General features: G+C 36.4%; 3 protein-coding genes across 3 annotated transcripts; 2 read left to right on the forward strand and 1 right to left on the reverse strand.

Annotated features, from left to right (window-relative positions):
* Window positions 1–9,857: 9,857 nt before the first annotated feature.
* LOC121749640 (peroxisome biogenesis protein 3-1-like) lies at window positions 9,858–15,122 on the reverse strand. The gene is made up of 7 exons (XM_042144223.1): window positions 14,782–15,122; window positions 14,328–14,489; window positions 14,035–14,234; window positions 13,810–13,940; window positions 12,470–12,597; window positions 10,627–10,854; window positions 9,858–10,276 (listed from the first exon to the last, which is right to left on the reverse strand). Exons 1-7 carry the CDS (start codon window positions 14,784–14,786, stop codon window positions 10,024–10,026), a joined length of 1,107 nt encoding a protein of 368 aa, XP_042000157.1. The 5' UTR covers window positions 14,787–15,122; the 3' UTR covers window positions 9,858–10,023.
* Window positions 15,123–15,708: 586 nt separating this feature from the next.
* Window positions 15,709–18,142, forward strand: LOC121749641. Its single transcript, XM_042144224.1, has 4 exons — window positions 15,709–15,958; window positions 16,968–17,150; window positions 17,254–17,313; window positions 17,737–18,142. The coding sequence occupies exons 1-4, from the start codon at window positions 15,737–15,739 to the stop codon at window positions 18,019–18,021; spliced, it is 750 nt and encodes a 249-aa protein (XP_042000158.1). The 5' UTR covers window positions 15,709–15,736; the 3' UTR covers window positions 18,022–18,142.
* Window positions 18,143–21,174: 3,032 nt separating this feature from the next.
* On the forward strand, window positions 21,175–24,172 carry LOC121747145 (protein DETOXIFICATION 16-like). Its single transcript, XM_042141140.1, has 9 exons — window positions 21,175–21,538; window positions 21,990–22,534; window positions 22,622–22,708; window positions 22,779–22,835; window positions 22,950–23,188; window positions 23,270–23,388; window positions 23,483–23,569; window positions 23,640–23,737; window positions 23,857–24,172. The coding sequence occupies exons 1-8, from the start codon at window positions 21,284–21,286 to the stop codon at window positions 23,697–23,699; spliced, it is 1,449 nt and encodes a 482-aa protein (XP_041997074.1). The 5' UTR covers window positions 21,175–21,283; the 3' UTR covers window positions 23,700–23,737; window positions 23,857–24,172.
* The last annotated feature ends 3,439 nt before the right edge of the window (window positions 24,173–27,611 follow it).

Genomic DNA, 27,611 nt, shown 5'->3' on the forward strand with positions numbered 1-27,611 from the left:
ACCATTTGCCAATGTAGCGTCGTGGGTGATCGGGCATGAGTGGGAGAGCGCAGGGTTCATGGCGGTTTGGTTCTTGAGCGACGTGTTAGGGTTGTTGTTTGCAATGGAGCCATTGTCGATTCGAGACGAGGTGAGAGGGAGATTGTGAGAGAAGGGTGTCACATGCTGGTTCTGTTTTACGCCTTGCATTCGAGATGAAATGGATGTGATTGTTTTGTTGAATCTTATGTTTTAATTTATCTTATTTTTATGTATTTTATTTTCATTTTAGAATAAAAACCAGCTTAACACCGCTCACCATTTGTTTTTTACGGTTCCGTCCATTTTGGACTGAGTCCGGCCCGAGTTTAAACGTTTCATTTCTAATGAGATAACTTAAAAAGAAAAACTTTTCATTTTTAATGGGATAGATGGATTACTATTTTCCATTTTAAGTATTAAGCTGAATTGTAGTAGTTGACTTTTTATTGAAATTAAACGTTTATTGGAGATTGAATGGAAGTATAATTGAGGAATAGTACTGAGCTATGAAATCAAATTCAATTTTAGGTAGGAATCGAATATTAAAATAATAGAATATTAAAATAATAGACGATCAAACCCCAACAACATGTTGAATTATTTGGTACTACAAATTAAAAAGGATGCATTGAAAATCAAAGGACAATCATTTAATGACGCTACTTATTTTTTACTGAATACTCCCCATAAACCACTCTAGCCCAATACTTTAGATTTTATAACATGTACCGAGTAAATTATCATTAAATCTAAATTAAAGTATATTTTTCATACTAAACGAAAATTCACTTATAACTGAGGAATACTATAAACATTAAAATAATCATATTTATTAAAATTCTATTTTAATTAATTCTGATTTTGGTTATAAGATGAAATTCTGATAAAATTTTCATATTCAGATTAATTTTAGCTTAATAAATTAAATTAGCCAATTTAAGACCTAATGGTACTAAAACTTAAAATGGGGTAGGCAATTAGCTCAAATGGTACACCAAAATCAATCTCATTTTTTATTTTTGAGTAAAAAACTATTTTTAGGTTTACACTAAAACAAAATAAAAAACTTTTCAAATTTTATAAGTAAAAGGGATACTCCATAATGTAGAGAAAATATTCTTTTGGAATAAAATCATACTATTTGATTTGATATTTACAGTAAAATGGTATCAGAATTTTCGAGTAGCTAGCCCCATTAGTATTAGAATAAGTAGAAATCCAACTAATTAGTAAATCATTACAGTATATAACTAAAAATAGGAACTGTTATCCAAATTTTAGTTAAAGAGTGCTTAATCAAAATTCAATAATCTACAAACTATTATCAAGAATATTTATGGCATATTTGACCTCGATTAAATTGTAGTAGTACATAATTTTTAAAAAAAATATCCAATTGATCAACAATAGAGCTCGCTATTTAATAAATATAAATAATTACTTGGAACAAATATATTCACAACATTATTACAAAACAAAAAAAATCTCAGATCTAGTATAGAACTATAGAAGAGGCTAAAGAAGGCCAGATCCAACAACTAATCTAAAGCAAATTCACTACACATTGAAAACAAACACAAACACATAAGCAAAAATCCATCGATCTCTAACAGAAATCTTCCAACCCTTCTACGCAGACAATGCTAGCTGGATCCACCTGCACTTCATAGGCAGCAACAAAACAAATCTACCTAAACTAGGGTTGGGTAAATATACCGAAAAAACGGTATATTGATCGTATCGTACTGAAAAATATAAAAAATATCGAATTTTCAGTATATCTAAATGTTCGATACGATACAATACCGTATCGTAAGTTTTCGATACGATAACGATATAAATTTTCTTATACCGCGGTATACCGTTTGTTTTATATCGAATATGCGATATATATCGATATTATCGGTATAACGAAATATATCAAAAATCAATACGTATTGAATTATCGATATATACCGTTTATACTGATTATAATAATAATACTCCCTCCGTCCCCAAAGAGTATTAACAATGGATTCGGCACGGGTTTTAATAAATAAGGGGACACGTAATAGGAAGAGAGAGAAAGGGTAGTGGAAATAATGTTAATGGAGAGTGAGCTCTACATTATTGTAGTAGTATAAGTTGTTAATAGTAATGATATAAGTTATAAATAAAATGATGTGTAGGGGTAATAGGTTATTTGACTTTTTCAAAATTTGAAAGTTCATACTTTTCAGAGACGGACGAAAAATGAAATAGTTCATACTCTTTGGGACGGAGGGAGTATAATATATTTTTCTAAGATTAAAAGTTTAAAATAAAAAATAGATATCTATTTAATTTATTTATATATTCAAAAAATATTTATTGGAAACCCTAAAATCATAAATAGATATCCATTTAATTTTGGTATTCCGTTCAGAACGGTATACCGAAGTTCGGTACAATATACCGAAATTTCGATACGGTAATGGTATAGATATTGTCCATACCGAAACATTCGATACGATGACAATATGAAATTCTTTCATATCGATATTTTCGATACGGTAACGATACAAAATTTTCGGTACAATATACCGTATCGACCAAGTCCTATAAGATATAGTATTAATCACGGCGAAAGCAGTTGGAATATTATAAAGGCGTCTACATAGAAAGCTTTATGTATTTTTCATGGAAAAGTTGCTATTGATATTTACTATTTTTATATATTGAATATCCATTTAAGTTCGATATTCCATTCAGAATGGTATACCGAAGTTCGGTACGATATACCGAAATTTCGATACAGTAATGATATAGATATTATCCATACCGAAATTTTTGTATACCGAAATCCGGTATACCAAAACTTTCGATTCGGTAACAATATGAAATTCTTTCATATTGATATTTTCGATACGATAACGATGCAAAATATTCGGTACAATATACCGTATCGAACCAACCCTAACCTAAACTATTGAACAAAAAATATCTCAATTCAAGAATTTGACTTTCACCCACAACCAAATAGCAAAAAGCCCTTTTTAAAAAGGTGACATTTTCATGATTTTCAAGAAATTCAGTTTCCATACATAGTAATGAAATGTCATTAAACTAAAGTTGAATATAAACACAAATGTCAATTGAGAAACAAACAACAAAGCAACAAACATACAAAAAACAAAAGCATTAAGAGTGTAAATATAAATTAATTAGTGGTAAAAAAATGTAGAGCTCTCTTCAATCCAAAGAAGGCTCAAACATGGGCAAAAAAAGCTCCAGACATATGCAATCCACAAACCAATCCAATTTGTACTATTTTTTGGATGGAGCTGAGGAATCCATAAATCAGCACCAGCTTGTTTTTCCATGCAAGATCCTCTATTGGACTTCAAGTAGCTCTACTTCCAAACCTCAAATTCTTAAGAATTATTTCTATAAATTACTACTATAATAGTTATAAATATTTTTAAATGAATAAAAAAGCTCTACTACTATAATAGTTATAAACATTTTTAAATGAATAAAAAAGCTCTTTTTTGTGAAAAACATGGTGATATCAACGCTTGAAGCAGATATCCAGATCCATAAGCTAGAATAGAATATTTGAAATGAGCAAGAAAATAAAAATTAGGGCTTTCCGCTTTGAAGAAAGAAGATGAAAACCAATATATATATTTTTTAAAACATGCTTGTGAGTGAGTGAGTGAGATGGGTGTGAGGAGTATATATAGAGGGAGGAGGCAATGGAGATAAGAAGAGAGTAATTATACATTGCGTTTGATAGTATTACAACACATGAATTAGATTCCATTCAAATTAAATTCAAACTGATAAACGCTTGTTTTCGAAGCACATCACCATCTCTGAATTTAACGTTGCCTTCATTTCTAACGTTAGCTTTCTTTGACTACGTGCAAAGAGTTGTAGGTTTTGGTGTAATACCATTTAATATTACTACACTCATTTCATTAAATTAAACATTCTAAATTTTCAATATCTCAAATCCAATATTGTCATGAATTTGTATGTAATTGTTGTAAACCCCAACTTCATTCAAAACTTTCAATGCACTCATTTCATTAAATTAAACATTCTAAATTTTCAATATCTCAAATCCAATATTGTCATGAATTTGTGTGTAATTGTTGTAACCCCAACTTCATTCAAAACTTTCAATACTAACCAAGTTATGAAGTTTTTTAATAATATAGTTGATAAGGCCTATTTCATGCATCGGTTTAGGGGTAAAATGTATGCTACTTGATCAGTTTATTGCGCAAAACAAGTGTTAATTGTGCAGGAATGCCGCTTGACCAAGACAACAAGGCCAAGCTGATCAAGTTGGTACAAAAGGCGAAAAAGGCCAAAAATCGGGGGAAATGATCAAGGGGGTGATCAAGTAGTTAGGCGGGGACCACTGGTTTCTAGAAGGACACGTGAGGCTAATGAGCTGGATGGTGATCATCATTCTGTTATCAAGGACGACGTTCTAGAAGGGGACACGTGCTGAAACGCAAGACGCTAGGACGGAGCTGAGTCACCATTCTGTTATTGAGGAGCGACGTCATTCTAGAAGGAAGGCACGTATCAATCGATGAAACGCTCGATCACAGTGTGAGCGAATATCATCTTCCGAGATCGTTATCCAGCTGGAGGTCAGCGCGACGAGCTTATAAATAGAGGATGAGCCACCACAATTAAGAATCTTCTTTTTAGCATCTTCCTTTTAGTTTTTTTTAGTTTAGTTTCCAGAAGGTAGTGTAGTAGAAGAAATAGTTAGAGAGAGAGCGACCGAAGGGAGCGCGACAGAATACTCAATATCTGTTCGGCGCCGTTCCAAGTTTCCAACCGAGAACTCCTCGGCTTTACTCGCTTTCTTAATTTCCGAAGTTGATAGCTTAGTTTAAATCCGTAGTTAAAGAATCGATCTTTTTTGTATTCCGCATGTTCACCGCACTGTTCTGAGCTATAAAAGTCGAAGTTGTTTTTTTTCGTCATCTTGTTTACTATTCCAGTTCAGTTTCACTTTTTAGTCTTCGATTAATTGTCCGAATCTTTATTATGATGAATGGCAAAGTGTTTGTGTTTTTTTTCGTAGCATGCCTAGGTAGTTAAGATTTTATTTCCGCCTGTTGCTTACTTGATCCATTAAATTGTGTCAGCATGATGAGTAACTTGATCAAGTAGATAGTTTACATTTTGCCTAGCGTAAATCCAGTAGCTTAGAAACTCCCAAACTAAAGCGTGGCAGCAGCCGAACCCTGTTCAATACTCGCACACTCGATACACCGGTTTCTCTGTGGGATCAACCCCGTTCTTGCCGTTTTACTGTTAAAGTTGTGCGAGTTTGGGAGTTACAAATTACATTGGTGGTGAGCGAGGGCGAGAACGCCTTGATCAAGTGGCAACGACAATTGCTAACTGATCCATCCGATCGGTTATCTTCTATATAACTTGATCAAATCCAAATCGCGCCCACAGATCCCAACCAAATAGTATGTGCTAATTTCTATGTATTCTTTATTTATATTATTGCCCCTCGGATATTCACGAAGGCCCAGTATTTTACTCCATATAGTAATAGTATATAGTAATTCAATTATAAAATGGTAATTACGTTAGCCTATGGTTGTTAACAATAGAATATACTACTATTAAATTACTCCACTTCATTCTTTGTATGAATAATTTAAAAAACCACCAATATAGGGTAGTGTTAAAAAAATACTGTATATAGAAATATATTTATTTGTTAATACAAATTTTTTCTTATTAAATAGATGAAGGTGGAAGAGATTGCTGCAAGATAATGCAAGAATGTCAATATGAGTTGTATCTTTATTGATGAGATTTTTAGATCAAAAAAGAAGAAAAAGGATGCTCAGGATTGAAAGTTTGCCACATATCCTCGTGGGTAGCAGTTCAATACAGACTACATGAGCGATTGCTCAACACACCCCAATTGGTGATGCAACATGAAATGCATCACCAATTCTAGCATGATGAGCAAAGAATAAAGATAGAAAATCATCTTCCGATGATTCAAGAGATGGTGAAACAGCTCATGAAGTGTCAACAAGCCCACCAATAACAAATATCATAGATAAAAAAAATGTTTCATAAACTAACTGCGAACTTGATATTATAATACTTTAGTTAGTTTTAACCAATATGACATATTTATATAAAAATAAATTCAAATTTAATGTAAATGGTTGAAAATATACGAAGCCAAATTTCTTAAATCTATAATTTTAAAATCGCTTGTCAGCATTTCAAAAGTTCATCCTATATAAATTTTAAATACCGTATCTAACATAATGGAATTGAAAACTGCATTAAATATTAGTTGCCGTGTTAACATAATGGAATGAGGAATGCCATTAATTCTATATTAAATGTTGGGATATACATGTCACATGTGGAATCAATATATTCGTGTATATCCCAAGGTATACATTTATCTTTACTACTACTACTTCATATTTTTGTCCGCATACATGTTGTAATCTATCTATACATATATAAAAGACGAGTTTTGGCCTTATTTTGAATATTTTAAAATTGTGAGCTTGAATTTAAATATTTATAAATTTTAGGTAAAATTTGTAATAAATCAAAATATTGGTCACCAAACTAATTCAGGGGTTTTACAGAGTAACGTATATATACATTAAAGAATTTCAATCATTATAAATTAAATACACAAAAGTCATATAAAAAGTTTGTTGGATGCGTTAGTTTCATTTTATTTTATTTTGTACATTAATTTGTTTGACATCAAGAAGAAATTAAAAGGAGTGTGGAGAATTTGATGAGGCCGTTACGGGCTTTTCTCATCCAAATATTGATGCCATTTATTATTTGCTAAAAATTTGATGTATTATTTCAATTGATTTAACAAAGGATTGCAACTTTTCTCACATTATGCACGTTTTGCCTTCATTAATGTAGACAAATTAAGCGCCACAATAATATGATCCAAAATCTTTCATTAAATACAAAGTTGTATTCACTCTTATTAGTAACATATATATTTATATACAATGAAAATAAATGAATTTCTTTAGTATAAATCATACACAAATGCCTATCATAGCCAACTTATTTTCTCTCCATAAATATTCTTTCACCCATCAAATTTATTCAATCAAAATTTCAGATTTGTGGTAGAGGGTGACGGTGTGGAGAGAGAGATGCCTTCAATTGAGTGTAGTAGCAGGGTGAGTGGCTGAGGATTTGAGAAGAATGAAGACTAGAGAGTGAGCCGTCTCTTTTGTGATTTACAAATAATCCTAGAATTAGTGTAAATTCTTGGACTACATTATGGTTGTTAGTCATAAACATACATTTGTTTTTTGAATGTTCATGTAGTATTTGTTCAGCTTCTAGAATCCATGATTTCATTTTTCATTACTTCATGTACCATTTCTTCGGCTTCTACAGTTAGCGTGAATAACTAATTCATGCACTAAATAATGTCTAATTATATAAAGAAATAATTTTCTTCTATTTTATTGATTTTATGTTCCAGTTTTCATGCATTGAAATGAGTCATCTTATTCAAATTACAATAATATTCTTTAAGATCGGTGTATTTTGATTTTTTTAAAAATGGATTTTTTTTATTAATTTATGGCGATATTATTTTTATGGTATTAAAGAAGCCGTAATCTCATTTTGCATTATTATGCGACGGTCAATGACTGATGAGGATTAAAAAAAATCATTCATCACGTAATAACGCAAATCAACACTCTTACTAATGCAATACTTAGTAATATGGCAGTTACAATTCTTAATACAATTGCAGATGGATGTGTAAATGCCCCTAAAATCATGCTCTCAATTGTAGATTTAAATTTGTGGCTGTGTACATACTCCTGAAATCATTCTCTTAGTTAAATCCATAATTTTATATTTTGGGATCGTACACTTAAATTGTAACATACGTTTATAATTTTTCACATAATATAGTTGTATCGGATTTTAAGTAACTAATTCAAAATATAATTTTATCGTGATTAAATTAAATCGATCCGTGCATCGCACGGGTGTGACACTAGTGTTGCAATAATGAAGGACAATTTTTTTGAGGCGGGTAAAGTTTAGTTTGAATCGAAGCGTTTGTTATTGACTTGTGTCACATTTAGTTGTTACAAAATTTAGAGGTGATAGTATATCAAAAGAATACATTGTTGAAACAAAAAAAAAGAAAAAGAGAAATACATTGTAAATTCAAGGGGTGTAGTCAAGTGACATGACATTGTCCATCCTTAACGAGACGGTAAGGGGGGGGGGGGGGGTAAGGGGATTGATCCTTACCTTTGGGTATGAAGCAGCTTTAAATATAACTTCAATAGTAGTATTGTTTTTGTGGACAGAGAGTAATTTTTTTTTCTACACGTATCCTTTGAAATAGCATACTCTCTCGTCCTATAAAATAGAAACTTTTGGGCACACATGTTTTAATGCACAGTTGGTAAAGTAAAAGAAAAAAAATAATTGGAGTATCGTTAATGGAAAATTGGGTTCACCTTATAAGAGATAAAGAAGTTAGCAAAAATAAAAATAAATTATTTTTATGGAACGGAACAAAATGAAAAGAGTATATTTTTATGGGAAGAGACAACTTTTTTATACATAAACTAAATAGTCTCTATTATTGTTTTCATAAATTTAATTTTAATAACTAATAGTAGATCTAAACTATTCAAATTATGACTTTAGATTCTAAAATTATCAAATTTCCCAAAATATCAATAGTCATCAGAATATATTAACCAACATATTTTTTGAAATTTGCACCTCATAAGAATCTTAAATTTATCGCAAATTTGAGATATTCTCATAACACAAAACTTTCTTCAAATCTAACCTAGTTCTATGTTTAAAGCAATTCCACATCTGAAAGTGTCTCACGTAATTTATTTGGAGATATTTAATATCCGAACAAATATCAGAATTCAGAAGAGTTTGAAAATGTAAATTCAAATGCAAAGGAAGATGTAGCACTAATGACTTATATTTTTCTTATAACTCTTAATTGGTAACTTAATAGGTCTATGGCTTATGGAGTAACTTTTATTTTGTGTAATATATTATGTTGTATTTTTATTATATGAATATGTAGTAATTTTATATAACGAGTTTAAAGTATAAAATATGTTAAATTCTTTGAACATATTTTAAATGTTCAAATTAATTATATTTAAAAGATGTGAAAAGTAAAATACTCCCTCCGTCTCAAAAGAAAATGCACTTTGGTTTTGACATGGGTTGTAAACTTTTAATGCAAAATTGGTAAAGTAATAGAGAGGTAGAGAGAAAACGTAAATAAAGTATTGTTAGTGGAGAATGAGTCCGACCTCATTAGAGAGAAAAGAATTTTTAAAATTAAAAAGGGCATATTTTTATTGGATGAACTAAAAAAAATAATGCATATTCATGTAATACGAAATTAGGTTGGGTTGATATCACTGGTAGAAGTAAATCTCAATATTCAAAAAGTTTGATTTGATATCTACTTGGTGGGCTAAGTGCACATTGTAGTTTGATTTGAGCTATACTTAGTGGGTTAACTATATTCTGTTTCCAAGGTTAAATGATGAGGACATAAAATACGATTAACCAAAAAAAAGCCCACCTAAATAATCAGCCAAGACTCATCAGTCTTCCCAAATTATGTCAAATGGAACATAAACCATTTGTATAACCCACAATGTGTTTTTTGCTTTTGCATATATGTGTAGATGGCTATTATCATATTATTTCATGAGAAATTTAAACTGGGATGCATAAAAATAATCAGTACTACTCGTCCTTAAACAAGAAGCTGTTGCAAAAAAAAAAAAAAAAAACTATAAAATCACCAATGAAACTAAAATTAATCAAACAAATAGCCATGGGTTACATTTGCAAGAAGATATTACAACAAAAAATGTCTTCTCTTTAATAGCTTGTACATCATCACCACATACTTGAATTAACTTTGTCAAGTTTCACATAAACTGAGACACTGATTCTGCTCTATGCGGGCGTGCTCGAGTATAAAAGGGTGAAGAATTGTTCAACTTCAGGTATGTTCCGAATCATTTGGATGTACCTACCTCTGTTCGATTCTGTAAGAAGCTGTTGAGCCATAAGAGCTATCCTCGGCACGAGTCTGGCAAGTGGCATCCCAGACATCAAATTGTTTTTGCCGCAATGGGTGTTTAGATCCTCCAAGACAGAATTCACCACTGCTCTTAGAGATATGTCGACAACATTGGCAAACTCAGCACTGCCCGAACAAAGAGAACAAACAAAATAAGGACATCATCATAATGTAAATTCAGTATCTGTTAGAGAGACAACAGAAGGAAGAGAATACAAATTTACAGCACAAAGTAAGACCAAACTCAAAATGGTAGGTAATGAATTTTAGAAAATTGGACATGTTTTATTGGTAATCCAACAACAGCAATGTATTGAACATATTCAAAAGGAAGCACTGTATAATTTGAAGGTCCCTCACACAGTTTTTCTTAAACATCTTTTCAAAATGATGGATTTGTAAAACTCAGATGCAAAAACAAATACTACTTGAGTGCGCAACCAAGTTCAATAAGGTGCCGAATTCGAAATCTGTACCTTGACAACACTGCGCGTGTTTCCCCAATGAGCAACTCAAATTTTGTAACATGTGAGATATCTGATCCACCGCTGTTGGATGGTGCAACAAATTTGTAAACATCGCCATCATCAGGCATCAGATAACCCACCCACTGACTAGGGCTATGCCTAATCATTAACGTCTCCAATATGTGTATAATAGCATCGTGAACTAACATAGTGCTGAAGATATCTTTCAGGTGTTTTCTGCAAATGAAAAAGTAATAACGTATAATCACTTTTGATATCAAAACACTTATTGCCTGACATGACTAGGATTCAAGAAACAATGTAATAGGAATCGGGCATGGTTCTGAGAGATGAAGACTAAAGAATGTTAAATAGTGTCCAGATGCTACCTATCCGTAGTGTCAGATCAAGATTTCGACATATACACTGGAGCTTAAGGGTATACACATAACATAGTCAAGACTAAACCAAATGCCTTAAAGGTGCAACAAAGAACAGCGAATTAAAGAAACTTCATCAAAAAGCAGCAAGGTAAGCACACATAAAAGAACACACACACACACAATATATATATATATATATATATATATATATATATATATATATATATATATATATATATATATACATAAGACTGAAAGGCCAGAATACAGACTGCAGATAAAAAAATAACTTTCAACTAGTTGAGTAGCACATTATGATTATAGGAGTATAAGTTATAACTCACTCTCTAGATTATATAAAGAATATTGAAAATCAAGGCATAGTAAAACTATCACCACCAAGTGAGCAAGTTCTCGCAGCACTGATCTTTAACCCCAAAAATTCATATGGGATATTATATCGCCTGCAACTCCATTGGCCGACAAAAAAATATTGGAAAATAATACTCTTCCGCACTAACTCAATGAGTTACAAGTTTTCCTGGCAATGCTATGAACTGGTGTTTAAGGTCATATGCTAACCAGGTTCCCCAGGTGGGTACAGCTACCCATTGCATGTCAGAGGACTTTATTTGTCTAACTTTCTTTCTTCATCAACAGCTAATCCCAACCATGCTAAAGTTAAATTTGAAATTTAAAACAGATTTATTTGAAAGAGATACAAAATTACAAACTTAATCAATATTGCATATAACTCGTATCTTCACTTATAGATGGAAGTGTCAAATTCTTGACATGATAGATATCAAATAGATTCATTAGAAATGAGGACAAAATCCCAAACAATTGCATTATTATAATCTATTCATACAATAACAGAATGAAGAATATGCATACTGAGAATTTATAATTATGTCACTCGGAGATTAAAACCAGAAAACTCCTGTCCTACCTAATGACTTCTCGAGTTCTTAAACTTTGTGCAATTATCATAAAAGGGTACTACACACAATTGGCCCATTGGTGGCACCTCTTAAAGATTAATTCAGCTAAGAATTTAATAAATTAAAAAACTAACTAATAACTCTTCATAATTCCAAGTTTCCACCTGAATCAGCTGTTCTGTGGTTCTGCTGCCTTGGCATAATTCCAGCAAAGGTGTGAAATTCCAGGAAATAAACAGTTCAATTAGATGGATTTCAAAATATTTTAAATAGTCACAAGATAGCAATAGTTTAACCATCTGTCAAGTTGTGATGCCTTTTTTGCAAGAAATGCTAGAAAATATATGAAAAATTTACAAATATGAAGAGCAAAGAAGGCATATAGACGAATAGTGCATGCACTGAAACAGCAAAAACCTAGAATTTAGGGAAGTTTATTTATTTATTTATTTTTTTGGGGGGGGAGGGGGGGGGGGAATGAAATCTTTACTAATCTCATATATATGCATAGAAAGGCATACATACCCCTTGAGTACTTCCGATGTCACAGCCTCTGTATCAGATATCAAAGAAAGCAGACCACGATTAGAAAGATAATCGGCACAGGCCAAAAACTGTTGTTCATCATTCTTGTCAATCATTTCAGCTTCATCCTGGATCACATAGATGAGCCATTCTTATATATACATAAATAGATCAGGCTACAGCATTAATAAGATTACATAAAGAGAGTAAGAGGTAGATGAAACATATCTTGAAACACAATAGATGCACAGAGGAACAAGGAACATATAACATTGGACATCTCCAATGCAGATGTAAGTAAGTACAGTTTCGGTGGTTAGTGGTTATTACAGTAAGAAAAGTGATCTGCACACAAATGTTAAATTCATAGCTTAAATGTGGGGGTTGTGTATCTTGTAACTTCTACCACTCCAAAAAAAATTTAGCCCAAAAAAGTAATTGCTCCGTCCACCAAGAGTGTGCAACAATTGCCTTATCAGGCATCCCACATCCATCGTCCACAAAGAGTGAGAACACTTTCCTTTTTTGAAAAAAAAAACCTGCACTGCTTATGATTTACTCTCACAATGCTCCTTATTTACAAACAATGACCCATGACCCACCATCTTAACCCACTATTTTACATTGGTGAGACACTTCTACACTAACAAAATATCTACCAAACATTTTATGAAAACCGGGGCCACACTTTTGGGGGAAAGAGGAATAATATTTACTTAAAACACTGAATTATCTTTGAGAGAGTGTGGCAAATATGAGTCATATGACCCACGTCAAATAATGAGCATCAGCAATATCGACTGCTGTTAATGTGACTGCCACATGGCTGGCCAGAGCATGTTTTGATGACAAGCGAGGACTCTCTGATTTTATTATAACAACAACCATATACTATTCCTAAAGCACGGTCAATTGGTCATTTTAAAGATTCATCCAATATCAACTTGTATTTGGCACATCTGATATCTACTCATATACTCATACAAACTAGATTACTTGTTCTAAAAAACTGTACACCTAACAAGTTGGCTAAGTCTACCTTAAAGCTTTTGAATAATAAAATGCTTGAGAGATGTTATATGTCTGTCCTACTACAGGGACACCATTGGAATAATGATTTAAGTTACTTTCAAACATCAGACAATGTAAAACATAAAGTAAATATAAGAACCAGCATAAAAACATTAGCTTGATAATAATACAACATTTTTGGAGACACATGTCACACATCACATAAAACGTTATCCTCTGCAAATAGGGCAGGTTGGTAATGCTCAACATAGATCTATTGGTAAATATAAAAGCATTCCCAATTTTACTAAAGATAGCATCATTCTTACAAGCAGATGAGAACTTCCAAGACCTCGTGCCGTGTCAATATATAGATGTCTCCCTAAGATATTGACTTGGACCCTGATATAGAGGCACAGCATAGTCAATGCCCAAATAGATGATACCATTTTTGTAAAACCTGTAAAACATCACAGCCAATGGATAAAAAAAATTAATGAAATGGTCTAGATAAAGACATACAGGGTACACGAGCGAAAGTATTTTATACATACTCAATATTTTAAGTCTGTCCCATAGTTCAAGCTTCTCTGTTTTGGTTAGAGCACTTGCTTGGTCCTTTCCTTGAATTAATCTCTCTGTCAAAGGTGTGAGGTCCAAGCTCTCAGCCAAATGAATATCTAAGTAATGCATCACATGAGGCATCGTTGCTGTATCGGCTATTCTCTGGACACTCTGAAAATGCGCTTGTATTCTACCCAAGCAACAAAAAAATAAATGAGTATTAAGCTTTGTTAGTAGCAATAACAAACGAATGCACAAGGGTTAGCCGTTAGCTGATCTTAACTGGGCTTTGATGAGTTCCTCATTTTCTCTCTCATCAGCAAGCTGCCGCTGCAGAGCACTAAGGCTACGCCTCCGAGCATCGTAGAGCTTGTACAGTACATACCCGCCCCCAAAAGCTCCAAGTGCAACATACACTTTTCTCTTATGCCTCCTCCAAAAATCCCTATCATCACGCATTCAACATGACAATAGCTAAGGACATTGAATAATAACTCCTCACAAGAAAAAAAAAAAAAAAAAAAAAGGAAGCCCAGTGTGGAAATTAATCAAACAGTTGGAGCTCACCAATGGAAATAAGAATCTGAGCCACTAACTAAATTTGATGGAAATCCCACAATAGTAAACCAAATTTAGAAACTAGCATACATAGTTGAAGCATTTAATCACGCATTCTACACACAAAATTGGGAAAACGCTATAGAAAAACACAAAAAAAGGAAAAGAAATTGACGAACCGCATTCGAACTGTTTTTTTAATCCCTAAATTAGTTGGTATAAGCCCAGACTTGGCCGGTGCTTCCTTCCCTTTTCGAGAAATCAAACGAACTGAGCTACAAGCAACTCAAAATAGAATCTTGGCAGTTCTAACGGTTTACTTTGGAATCTGAGACGAAGAAAAGAGAGTAGATTTAACTTGCTGCAAAAATCTCACTTTTTTATGTACATCAATATCAAAATTTTATCTAAAGTTAAAAATTTAATCGGAATCAATACTCCATACACAGTTTTGGAATAACATTTTTTTTATTTTTTAATCGATATTTAATTGATGATTTTTAATATAAACTCCTAATATGATAGTATTATGAAGTTGAGAGTACTAAACATAATAAACCAATAAACTATAACAGCCTACTAATTAAAATCTTTTCATAATCTCACCCTAGACCAAAACTATATGAAAGTTTTAGTAAAAGTGATTAATTAGTAACTAAAAGTAATAATACTACTATAAAGCATGTACTACAAGGGCACTTTAAATTAAGAAATTTATAGAATCCGTGCAAATTCGACAAAAAAAAACCATTTAATACTGTAATTAATAATCAGTTTTACATAATTTTACGATCACAGTATACTCCATTAAATACTCTTTATATAAATTATTTTGTTTAACTCATTTAATTAATCAAATTAAATTGATTTGTACTAGTCTCAACCACTTTCACCAATAAAATGTGAATTTTTTATTGTTAAGTTTTCATTTAATAATGTTCATAAAAATTGGCATGTGATATGTTAATTGTATATAGAGCTTGAGAGCATAATTTTGAGTTTGATTTCTAAGCATTATTTATTTCGTCTACTAACTAAAATGCATGTATTTTGATTTTTGAGGCAATTATCATAAAATACCAAAAGGTAATTTGAATTTAAATGAAAAAATTGAGATATCAGCAGTATGTGGCTATGGCTTATTCTCTTCTCAATAGCTTCATTGCTTCTTCTCCTTGTCACTCCCTCACGCCTTCCATCTGCTCTCTTCACACACCCTTCAACCTTAAAAATGTGCACAAAACAACTACTCCCACATTCTCCTCTCTACATCGTCTCAGAGCTACTGTTGATGGCGAGCCCCAAATCTCCACCACACAATCACTTCTCGCTGAGGAACAACCACAGCTCGATAAGGTGCTTATATTAATTGCTTTTACTTTCTCTTGATTTGCAGAAACTATGGGTTTGTGCTGCTATCCCTCATTTCACTCTTGGCACCATTTTTTATTTATTTTTTGTACTAATATTTTTGTTGTAGCCTCAGTTCAGTCTTGGCACCATCACTTTTCAGTGACAATGTTGATTGAGTTTCTCAATTGAACTATTTGGAAGCTTTTAGAGTAAAGTAGTAATCTTGTTGAAAGGAATTATTGGAAAAGAATCATAGAGAATTGGGATTAGGACCCAAAATTGAAAACTCTCAGTTTTGGTGATCTTGATCATTTAGTCTGTAGTCTCTTGTGTCAGCTTTAATGAGTTTTTTTTTTGCAAGAATCCAATTTAAATTGATTTATGAAGAAGTGAGCCCAAGGTTAGAATGTCTTCACTTTGCATATAAGATCAGCAGATTTAATGAAAGTAAAGGAAATGCAAAAGGTTCAAAACAACACTGAGTCCTTTTAGATTTGATTTTACACATTGTGTAATGAAAGACCTTGCAAGGGAGCACACCATGTAGCCTTATAATGCCGAAAGTATTTTTATCGCGAGGGAAACGCCCTTTGCCTCTCATTTTATCATCCACTGGTTGCTAGAGTACCTCCTTTCTTCACAATCTCTCGACCTTTTCCATTTTTCCTATTCTGTCTTATGCATAATAATAACCCAAAAGTTGAAGCATAATTTCATTAAATTTAGGCTCAAGAATACATTGAATATTCCAGAATGTATACTTGAGATGTAGTTTGCCAAAAAATTTCAAATTCAGCAGCTAGGACTTCATGTGAGATGGAACATTTTCTTGAACTTCTTCAAAATCTTGGTTAGAAAATTGTTTTTGTATTTATTTCTCTATGATTCAATGCTCAGTTCACATTATATTCATGCACACACAAGTGTTAACCCGATGATAGCACAAATCACTGGTAGTCAAGAGATACTTGATCTTCCTACCGTTTAATCTGCGGGTATCTATTCTGTACAGGAAGTAGAGGAGTGTGTTAGAGTGCTTAAGAATGCAGCTAAAACGAGAAAAGTTCCACAGGAAGAGATTCTCAATGCTTGTTCTGTGATTGAGAAGGCAAAGATCGATCCCTCTAGGTTTCTTCAAACACTAGGAGGAACGGAGTCACCAGGAAGAACTTGGATGCTTGTTTTTACTGCTGAGGTTATTGTTACAATGTTACTTTTATGCACTTGTTCTGTCAGTACTTTATGTGTGTGTAGGCTCACAAATCTTTTCTCTTTGGTGCTGATATGATAACTGGCAGAAGAAGCTAACTCGCGGTAGATATTTCCCGATCACAGCCATCCAGAGATTTGATGCAGCTGTGAGTTTCTGGACCCTTTAAGTTTAACTATGTTTGCTGTCATTTAAATGATCAATGGTTTATATTTGCTGGCTCTGTTTTGGATTAACTTCACACCGTTCCTTTGATAACACCGTTTCTTGACATTAGATGGCATTTTTACTCATATGGGCATTTTCTTTCTATAAAACAAAGTCTTAGATATGTTTTCCACACTTATGATTGAAGTCTAGACCCCAAAGCCCAAAAAAATTCTGTCAATGAATTTACTCTTTAAATGGATGTTAAATCCTTGACTTTTTTTTGTCAATTATTTCGGGTGGCCTTTAAAGATACTAGTGTAGCATAAATTGTTTAAGGAAATTAAGCATATTTTTGTAAACAGGGAGAATGACTGCTCTTTAATTTACATGTGTGAATATTTTTTCGACATGAATATTTTAGGGAAAGAGGATAGAGAATGGAGTTTATCTTGGACCTATTGGATCACTGAGCTTTGAGGGCAGGTTATCATGGAAGAAAAGAATACTTGCATTCATATTTGAAAAAATCCGGATAAAAGTAGGGCCGCTTGATCCGTTTGAGTTTAGTTTCAAAGGAGATGATGAAAGGGAGCCAACCAATTCGGATCCGTTTTTCATTTGGTTCTATATTGATGAGGAAATCGCTGTTGCCCGTGGCAGAAGTGGGGGAACTGCATTCTGGGTCCGCTGTAAACGTGTTGGCTAGTGATGCGTTACGCCTTGTGAGTTATATGTCTTGGTTTCTTGCTGTATAGAAACATATACATTCCTCTCTTGCTAAATTTATTTGCATTAGAAGAAGAGAAATGCAAGTAGAAGTTTGTTTCTGTGATGCTGCCTACCTTGTTTATGTTCTTTTGATTTGCTGAATTTGATTTTGAAATCTAATATGGAATCTCCCATCATAATCACCTGTGATATATAACTTGGCTTTAACAAAACGCATATTTATGTCATATTTAAGATTCCACTGCAGGTTTGTGTAATATACCTTATTCATCTCCCAAAAATAGATTTAATGACAAGTATTTATGTTTATGATCTTCCTCTTATGTTTTCTTCATAAACGAGTATACTTGTGTTGCATTTTGCTTCATTTTCAACACTACTTATTTAATGGTTGATAATAAGAGATAAAGTTTGACCGATATGATTAGATTATTAATAGTGTAATTGACCAAATCAAAGAATAAAATTCAAATTTTGGTTAGTGTGGTTTGCATGAGAAGAAGAAGCATTATTGAGGTGGATTGGCAAAATATACTTTTGATTTGTATTCTCTGTCTTCGTTATCAAAACGAAATCTTTTAATAAGTGAACTTGCTGGTTGCCATGTCAGTATAATTTTGGGTTCATGAAATTTTTTTATAGTGAATTTGAATTTTAATTGAAGTCGGAAGTAATAATTCAAGATACTACTACTATATGAAAAAAACGACTAGCCAAAGTGGTGGTCCATTTCGGTCAAACAACTTGGACAGTAAGTAAAATCAGACAAACAAATGTAGTATGTACAAATTTTGTACCACTTGAAATCTTACATAAAATAAATATTAAATATACTCACTAATCTCGTCAAAGTTTTGGATAAACTTTGTGGGATAGAAGTGATTGACTAGTGAGTGCATTGAATAGTGCCACAACATGTGGCCTAAACGACATACATATCTTCCTTTTCCCGTCATCATTTTCCCCAAATATTGTTCCCATCCCACACAATTAACAAATCATCAGGCCATCCACAATAGAAATAGCCCAACAATAGCCTCGTCATAGCCTAATCACAAACTCCTTCTGCCACATCATCAGCACTAAAAATCATCTTGCCACATCATCAAAACAAGCAAATAGTCCAGCCATAGCCTAACCACATCACTAATAACAATTATATAAAAATGAAATAAATAACAATCACACAATATACAGAATTTAATTTACGAGACATATACGAGAAACATTAATAATACTATTAAAATTTTAAAAAGTACAATAATTTAAAAAAATTACAATAATTTAAAAAAGTATAATAATTCACTCCTCATCTCCGTCGTCGTCTCCTCCGTCGCTGTCGCCACCCTCGCCTCCGCCTCCGTCGCCACCATCGCCGCCGCCTCTACTCCTGCCGGTCTCCCTCCGTGCCGCCTCCAACTCGTCCTGCATGCTCATGAGCAATGTTTGAAGCAAACTCTTCTCCACGGGGTCCACCGCCGCCCGCCATTCGGCCAGCGTCTTGACCATCTGAGCCGCGTTTGTTGACGAAGAATTTGAGATCCTCTGTGGATTGGCCAAGGGGGGATGCCGACTGGACCTCCTGGGAACCCCCGGCGACCCCCCTCGCCTCCCGTTGAGCCCGCTTGTGCCCAACCGGGCGCGTTCGACGAGCGAACGAACGAGGGGTCGGGACCTCCTGGGCCGTCTCGGGGAGGTCGTAGGAACCACCGCTGTTGCCGCTGAAATCACCGGTATAGTTTAGTCGTTGCTTCTTCGGCCAACCAGCGTCGACGCCTACTCGGAACTTCTCGGAGTCGTTCAGCACAAGATAGCAGTTCCAGTAGGTGAACTCCTTATACAACTCGGGCTGGGGGAAGGCTTTCTCCGCTATCCTCCTGCAGTCTTCCTCCGTTTGGCCACTGCTCTGCATGCGGAGTGCGTTGGCGTACAAACTCGAAAATTGGGAGACGACAGCCCTGATTCGGTCCCACCCCTTCCGGCAATCCTCCCCGTTGCGTGGCCTCCCCTCCGGGTAAAATGTCTGGTAGGCTGCTGCTATCTTGCCCCATAAGTTGATGATCCTCTGGTTGTTCGAAACGAGAGGATCGTCGCAAACACTCACCCACGCCTTGGACAGCGCGACGTTCTCCGCGTCCGTCCACCTCCTCCGGGCCTAGCTATCCACACCCGGCTGCGACGACTCGCCCTTCTTCTTCGCCTTGCCCTTCTTCTTTGGGTCGCCCCTACCCCGCACTGCTCCCCCCATTTGATCGGGAGCTTCCGGAACCCCGAGCATATCGAACCCCAACTCCTCTAAGGAGAAAGACTCAAATTGCGTGAACTGCGAATCGGCTGGGGTCGATGTGTGTGAAGAAGCAGTCGAAAAATCAAAACTGGGGGGATAGACGTTTTCCTCCCCCGGCGTCCCCTGCGTCGCCGGTACCCCCTCCTGTCAGGCTGCATCGGCGTCCCCCCTAGGCATCATCTGCATCCCGGGTGCCCACCCCGGCATCATCTGGACAACGGGTTGCATCCCCGGTACCCCCTGCCACGCCGGCGTACTCCCCCCAGGTGCCATCCCGAGCATCATCCCCTGCCACGGGTACATGTTATAGTACCCTGGCATCGGTCCCCATCCACCTCCTATGGGGGTACCGGAGGAGTTTGAGACTCGCTCGTCACTGGAGTACCTTCGTTGGTGTTCTCCATTTCTCGGTGTTGATCTTGTACAGAAATTAAGATAGAGAGAGTACTCGTTAAAACAAGTGGTGCGAATGAAAATGACGTGCAAAGCGCGTATATATAGTGTTTCGAAAAAAAATCGTCTAGGCGATGCGCTAGGCGATCCGGACGTTGCAATAGCGCCGAGCGGATCGCCCAGCGCCACGAAATCGCCGAGCTCTAGGCGGTTTTAATTTCGAAAATGGCTGGGCGGTTGCAATGGACTGCCTAGCGCACCACCTAGCGCCGACGCTCGGCTAGGCAGTGCGCTAGGCGCCATTGCGGTTGGCCTCAGGATTTATATTCATTCAACCTAGTTATTATAAAAAAAATTAGTGAAGAGATTCATCATGAGCTTTGTCGGTATATGGATACTGTGTGATAAATATAGTCAAGAAGAATGTGCCCCGAAGTTTCGAAATGATTTTCCGTACATACATCTAACAAAATGTGTGAAATGCATCTATATATACAGCAACAATAGCATTTGCAGTTGAATCATTTCAATAATCAACCATTCTGAATTTGGTGAAGAGATGGAGAGCAATACATCCTCTCTTACGACTCCATTTACTCAAACCTCACAAAAGCCCATCTTTGAAAGCAAAGCAGCATTTTTGGAAGAACTTAGAAAGCAACTATGGCTGGCTGGACCTCTCATCTCTGTTTCTCTCTTGCAGTTTTGTTTGCAGCTAATTTCAGTTATGTTTGTCGGCCATTTGGGTGAACTCGCTCTCTCTGGTGCTTCCATCGCCACCTCCTTCGCCTCCGTCACCGGTTTTAGCTTGCTGGTACATAATACTAACTGCTAACCCCTATCTCTTACTGCTTTTCCCTTTCCCTTTCCCTTTCCCTTTCCCTTTATTGCAATTTTTGTAGGTTATGTTGCAACTGTACTTGAACTACTATGTCTATTTTTAAAAAACTTCACTCTAATTAGCGATTCATTTCCTTAAATAAGATAGTGATTGCACAAATCTTGGTCTCCAGAATGTACAAACATTTGTCAATTGGATTGATTTATCTGAGCATTCATTTGCATAGCTGCAAAATGATGCAAACCATCACCCTGCACTCACATTGCTCCTTCCTCTCAACTTTATTTGTGTGATAGCTCATAGGATGGATTCATAAAAAAAAGATTCAAGTAACCATCTTATATTTCATTGTTTTTACAAAAAACAATCCTACGATGTTTTGTTATTTCCAACACTGAGTTTAATGTATATCCTACTGAACTAGATGGGAATGTCAAGCGCCTTAGACACACTGTGTGGACAGTCCTATGGAGCCAAGCAATACCACATGCTCGGAATCCACGCTCAGAGAGCCATGTTTGTTCTTCTCCTTGTCTGCGTACCCCTCGCCCTAGTCTGGGCCAACACTGGTCCCATCCTCGAAGCATTAGGCCAAGATCCCGCCATCTCCATGGAGGCCGGGACCTATGCTCGCTACATGATCCCCAGTGTCTTTGGCTACGGCATACTGCAATGCCAAGTCAGGTTCTTGCAGACTCAGAGCATTGTGTTCCCAATGATGATAAGCTCCGGAATCACAACTGTGCTGCACCTTGCCGTCTGTTGGATTCTTGTGTTCAAATCTGGACTTGGTAGCAAGGGAGCTGCTGTGGCTAGCTGTGTATCCTACTGGCTCAATGTTCTGCTTCTCTCTCTTTATATCAAGTTCTCTCCGTCTTGCTCCAGGACTTGGACCGGATTCTCAAGAGAAGCCCTTCAAGATGTCCTAAGTTTCATCAGACTCGGCCTCCCTTCTGCAATGATGGTTTGGTGAGTGATCAGTCGTAGAGCAAAATATCCACAAAACCGAATATCCAAAGTGTTTTTTTTTCATGGAATATTTGGTGTTTTGAACAGCTTGGAGAATTGGTCTTTTGAGATGATGGTTCTGCTGTCTGGTCTTCTTCCAAATCCCGCACTGGAAACATCTGTTCTTTCCATCTGGTAGATTTTCAGTTGAAGTTATGAGAGAATATACTTTGTTTTGAGACTGATGTTTTCATGTTTGTCACAGCCTGAATACAGCTGCGACGGTTTGGATGATTCCTTTTGGGCTCAGTTCTGCTGTCAGGTAAATCAAACATGATGCATTGTTGAAGATTGTTTGTTAAGTAATGAAAAATCAAGAGTATGTTTTCTCTCTCGAGCATACTTCAAGCCTCCCATTCTTATGTGATCAATGCAGCACGCGAATATCAAACGAGCTTGGAGCCGAGCAGCCACAAGCAGCGCGCCTAGCTCTGCACGTGGTGCTAGTAATAGCTCTCACGGAGGGCGTTGTAGTCTGGCTGGTTCTTGTTTTAATACGCAATGTGTGGGGATATGCTTACAGCAACGAGGCAGAAGTTGTGACATATGTAGCAACAATGATGCCTATTCTCGCTACATCCAACTTGATAGATGGCCTGCAGTGTGTATTATCAGGTATCAACCAGCCTAGTGCAGAAGTAATGAAATACGAAAAGGTAGTGCCAAGATTTAGAACATTGGTGGTGGTGTGTGCAGGTGCGGTTAGAGGATGCGGATGGCAGAAGATGGGGGCGTTCATCAACCTAGGATCGTATTATCTAGTGGGCATCCCGCTTTCCATCCTGCTAGCTTTCGTTGCACATTTAGGAGGAAAGGTATGAGTTTGAAAGATCAAAGATGGGTATAGATAGATAGATAGAAGGGTGAGTGATGAAATATTGGATTGTTTGTTTGGTGCATTAATTGTAGGGTCTGTGGATGGGGATTATATGCGCGTTGGTGGTGCAAGTCGTCTGCCTTTCGATCATCATGTTACGGACTAACTGGGAACATCAAGTAAGATGAATTAAGACTATTGTTTTGTTTGATTCATTATAGTTGAATTTTGTGCTGTTTATTTGTGTAGACAAACAAGGCCAAAGATAGAGTCTATAACTCCACCATTCCAGTGGAGCTATTACGCTGATATGGAATTGGATTTGGTGGCCAATGTTTTTTTTTTGAGTAAGTATTAAAAGAAGTTAGCGTGGAATTTAGTTGTTTATTAATTTGCTTTCCGGCAAATATCAATTTTGTAACATGGTATTTTGTGGAGTAATAATTTTGTCTTTAATCATAAACAGATTTTGTAATAAGGGAAATGATTTAGAGACATAATGCCAATGCCATAATGTTTCTCTCTTTTGTGGTGAGTCGACGGATGTCCCGGCGGACGAGAGCAAATTTTTTTTTTTTCTTCAAAACTCTATATATATGGCTCGTTGCACTTCGTTTCATTTGCACCAGGGACGAGAGACCGGCTAACGCATGTATTATCATGCGCAACATGATCATCGAACTATACAAGGCATACTAATGTACTTTGTTTGAATCGTTTTTTTTAATTGTACTATGTTAATTTTTTTTATTTAATGAAATTATTATTGCACTTTCTCCATCCGTATTCGTGTCAAATTTTTAATTTCGTATTTGTGATGGTTTTTTTTTTTGTGTTGAACTATGTATTTTTTAAATTTAAATATGTATGTTTATTTTAAAATAAAATAGTTGCATTTTCTCTTTATTCGTGTCGAATTTTTAATTCCGTATTTGTGAATTTGTGAATTTTTATTATTGTGCTTGTCGGCCGGGATGTCCTAGTGCTTGTCCGCTATTATGCAGTGGAATGTCCTAGTGACGTGGCAGTGCAGTGGGATGTCCTTATGACGTGGCAGGAGGTGTTTAGAGCATCTCCAATGGTGGCTAGCGGACCGGCTAGCCGATTCCCGGCGCTAGCCGGTTCGCTCACCGAACCATTGGAGTCGGCTAGCGCCAAATCGGTGAAAAAATCATCGAGAGGATGTTGATTCTCGGGCGCTGGCCGATGCGCTCGCCGATCGGCTGGCCGCCATTGTAGGCGGGCGATCGGCGAGCGATCGGCCAGCACTTTTTTTTTCGAAACACTATATATACTCGATTTGCACCGCTTGTTTTAACGAGTTTTCTCTCTCACTTAATTTCTGTACAAGAGCAATAAAGCAAAATGGAGAACAACAACGATGGGTTTCCAGTGACGAGCGGGTCTCAAACTCCCACGGTACCCATGGGAGGTGGATGAGGTCCGATGGCCGGGTACTACAACATGTACCCTTGGCAGCAGATGATGCCCGGGATGGCAGCCGAAGGTAGTATGCCGGGATGGCAGGGGATGCAGGGCGGGCAGGGGGTACCGGGGATGCAGATGATGCCGGGGTGGGCAGCCGGGATGCAGATGATGCCGGGGTGGCAGCCGGGGATGCAGCCCGGGATGCAGGGGACGCCGGGAGGGGACAATGTCTATCGCCCCAGTTTTGATTTTTTGACTGCTTCTTCGTACACATCTACCCCATCGGAGACGCAGTTCATTGGGTGTGAGACTTTCTCCTTAGAGGAGTTGGGGATAGATCTCGAGGATGCGGACACTCCCGTTCAAACGGGGGGAGTAGGGCGGGGTTGGGGCCCACCAAAGAAGAAGAAGGACAAGGGGAAGGGCAAAAGGGTGGTCGGCGAGTCGTCGCAGTCGGCTGATAAAAGACAGCCCGACACTGAGGAAGTGGACGGATGCGGAGAACGTCGCGCTGTCCAAGGCTTGGGTGAGTGTTTGCGATGAACCCCTCCATTCGAACAATCAGAGGATCGTTAACTTGTGTGCTAAAATATCAGCAGCCTACAAGGCATTTTACCCGGAGGGGAGGCCACACAGCGGGGAGGAGTGCCGGAAGGGGTGAGACCGAATCAGGGCTGCGGTCTCCCGATTTTCGGGCTTGTACATTAACGCTCTCCGCATGCAGACCAGTGGCCAAACTGACGAGGACTGCAGGAGGATAGCGGAAAAAGCCTTCCCCGTGCCCGGGCTTTATAAGGAGTTCACCTACTGGAACTGCTATGAGGTCCTGATGGACTCCGAGAAGTTTCGGGCAGGTGTCGATGCAGGCTGGCCGAAGAAGCAGCGACTGAACTATGCCGGTGATTACTGCGGCAGAAGCGGCGGTTCCCAACGACCTCCCCGAGGATGTTCAGGAGTTCCCGTCCCCTCCATCGTTTACTCGCCGCTCTCGCTCGGTTGGGCAAAGGCGGGCGCAACGGGTAGCGAGGGGGTCGCCCAGGGGTCCCAGGAGGTCCAGTCGGCATCTCCCCCCTGTTGGCTCGTCGCCAACCGAGCTCGCCTTCTTCGCGCTTCAACAAACGCGGGCTCAGATGCACAAGATCTTAGCTGAATGGAGGGCGGCAACTGACCCGTGGAGAAGAGGTTTCTTCACTCAATGCTCGAGAGTATGCGGGTTGATTTGGATGCCGCCGCGGCACTGTTGGGGGGCTCAGACGCGGGCTCAGATGCCGCAGAGGTGGGGGTCCCGGATAGCGGCGACGACGGCCACGAGGAGTGAGGCAAAGGCGGGGGCTCGTGTGTGGAAGAGGGTTTTTTTTAAAATTAATGTAATTTTTTTATATTAATGTACATTTTTTTTAATTAATGTACTTTTTTAATTTTAATATTATTATTGAATTTTCCCGTATTTGTGTCGTAAATTTAATTCTGTATTTTGTGTGATTGTTAATTATTTATTTTTTATAATTTTGTTTATTGTGGCTAGCCTATTGCTTGTCCTGATGATGTGGCAGGAGAAGTTTTTAGTGCTGATGATGTGGCAGGAGGAGTTGTGGCTAGCCTAAAACCATTGGAGATGTGGGATGTTCTTGAGCTTGTCCGCCAGGATGTCCGCCCCTATTGTGTGGATGCTCTAAATTGATTAATTTTTGGTTTAGTATAATTAATAAAACCAATACTAATATTAAAAAATACAAAATACAAAACAATAAAACATTAAATAACAAGTTAACTGAAGATATACCATGCAAAAAAAATGTCCAAAGCCTTTGTCCTTGCGGCAAGGAGCTTAGACATTATTGCATGAGGTGCCGAGTTCGAGCCACATCAGTTGTAATTTCCTTCTATCTATAGTATAAGAGTTTATTTGTAATTTTCTCCCTTATATAGGAGTTAATTTAAAAAAAAATATACCATGCAAAATGAACTAAATTAATAAAGTCATATATGAAATTTTTTTATTCAAAATAATTAATTAGTTCAGGATATATCTTTCAAAATAACTATCATATCAAAATTTTCTAAGTATTTTATTATCTCTTTTTGCTTATAGAGTAGTATTTATAGAGGAGTATTAGAGTTCTTAGCTCAATTACTGCATTATGAGACAAATTAAAATTTGATTATTGACTTTAGTTATATTAATTGAGTTTAGGATTTTGATTTGAATTCTTTACATTCTAAAAGTTAAATTTCTATAAAGTCTTTAGAGCGGTACAGTTCAACTTTGATAAAAAAAAATAATCACATATTTTTAACTCATTTATTTAATATTTTAAAGCTATGTAGTTAATATTTTGTCTTTCATGCTATAAAAATGTTAGAGTTCGGTCAGTTCTTAATATAATGAAACAAATTAAACTTTGATAAATGATATATTAGTACTGACTGTGTTTATGTATTTGTTTTTAAGAATTTCAAAATTTTTATTTTAACTACTCCCATCACCTCTGAAAAATTTGCCACCTTTTACTTTTACCATTTTTTGTAGTGGACATCTTCGTCCGTCCCTAACTCATTCTCATTCACATTTTGTTATAATACTAATATATAAAAGTAGGACCTACTTGCCACTAACTTTTTCAACCCACTTTTTATTACATTTCTTAAAATCCGTGTTAGGTTAAATTGTGACAAATTATGGGGACGAATGGAGTATTTACTTTTTAAAATTCTAATTTCTTTTAATTCTTATTTTTAGAACATTGCAATTGGATGTATCTATTAATCCAAGGACAAAAATATTAATTTTTG

Source organism: Salvia splendens, chromosome 9, assembly GCF_004379255.2.
Source record: "Salvia splendens isolate huo1 chromosome 9, SspV2, whole genome shotgun sequence".
NCBI classification, from domain to species: Eukaryota; Viridiplantae; Streptophyta; class Magnoliopsida; order Lamiales; family Lamiaceae; genus Salvia; species Salvia splendens.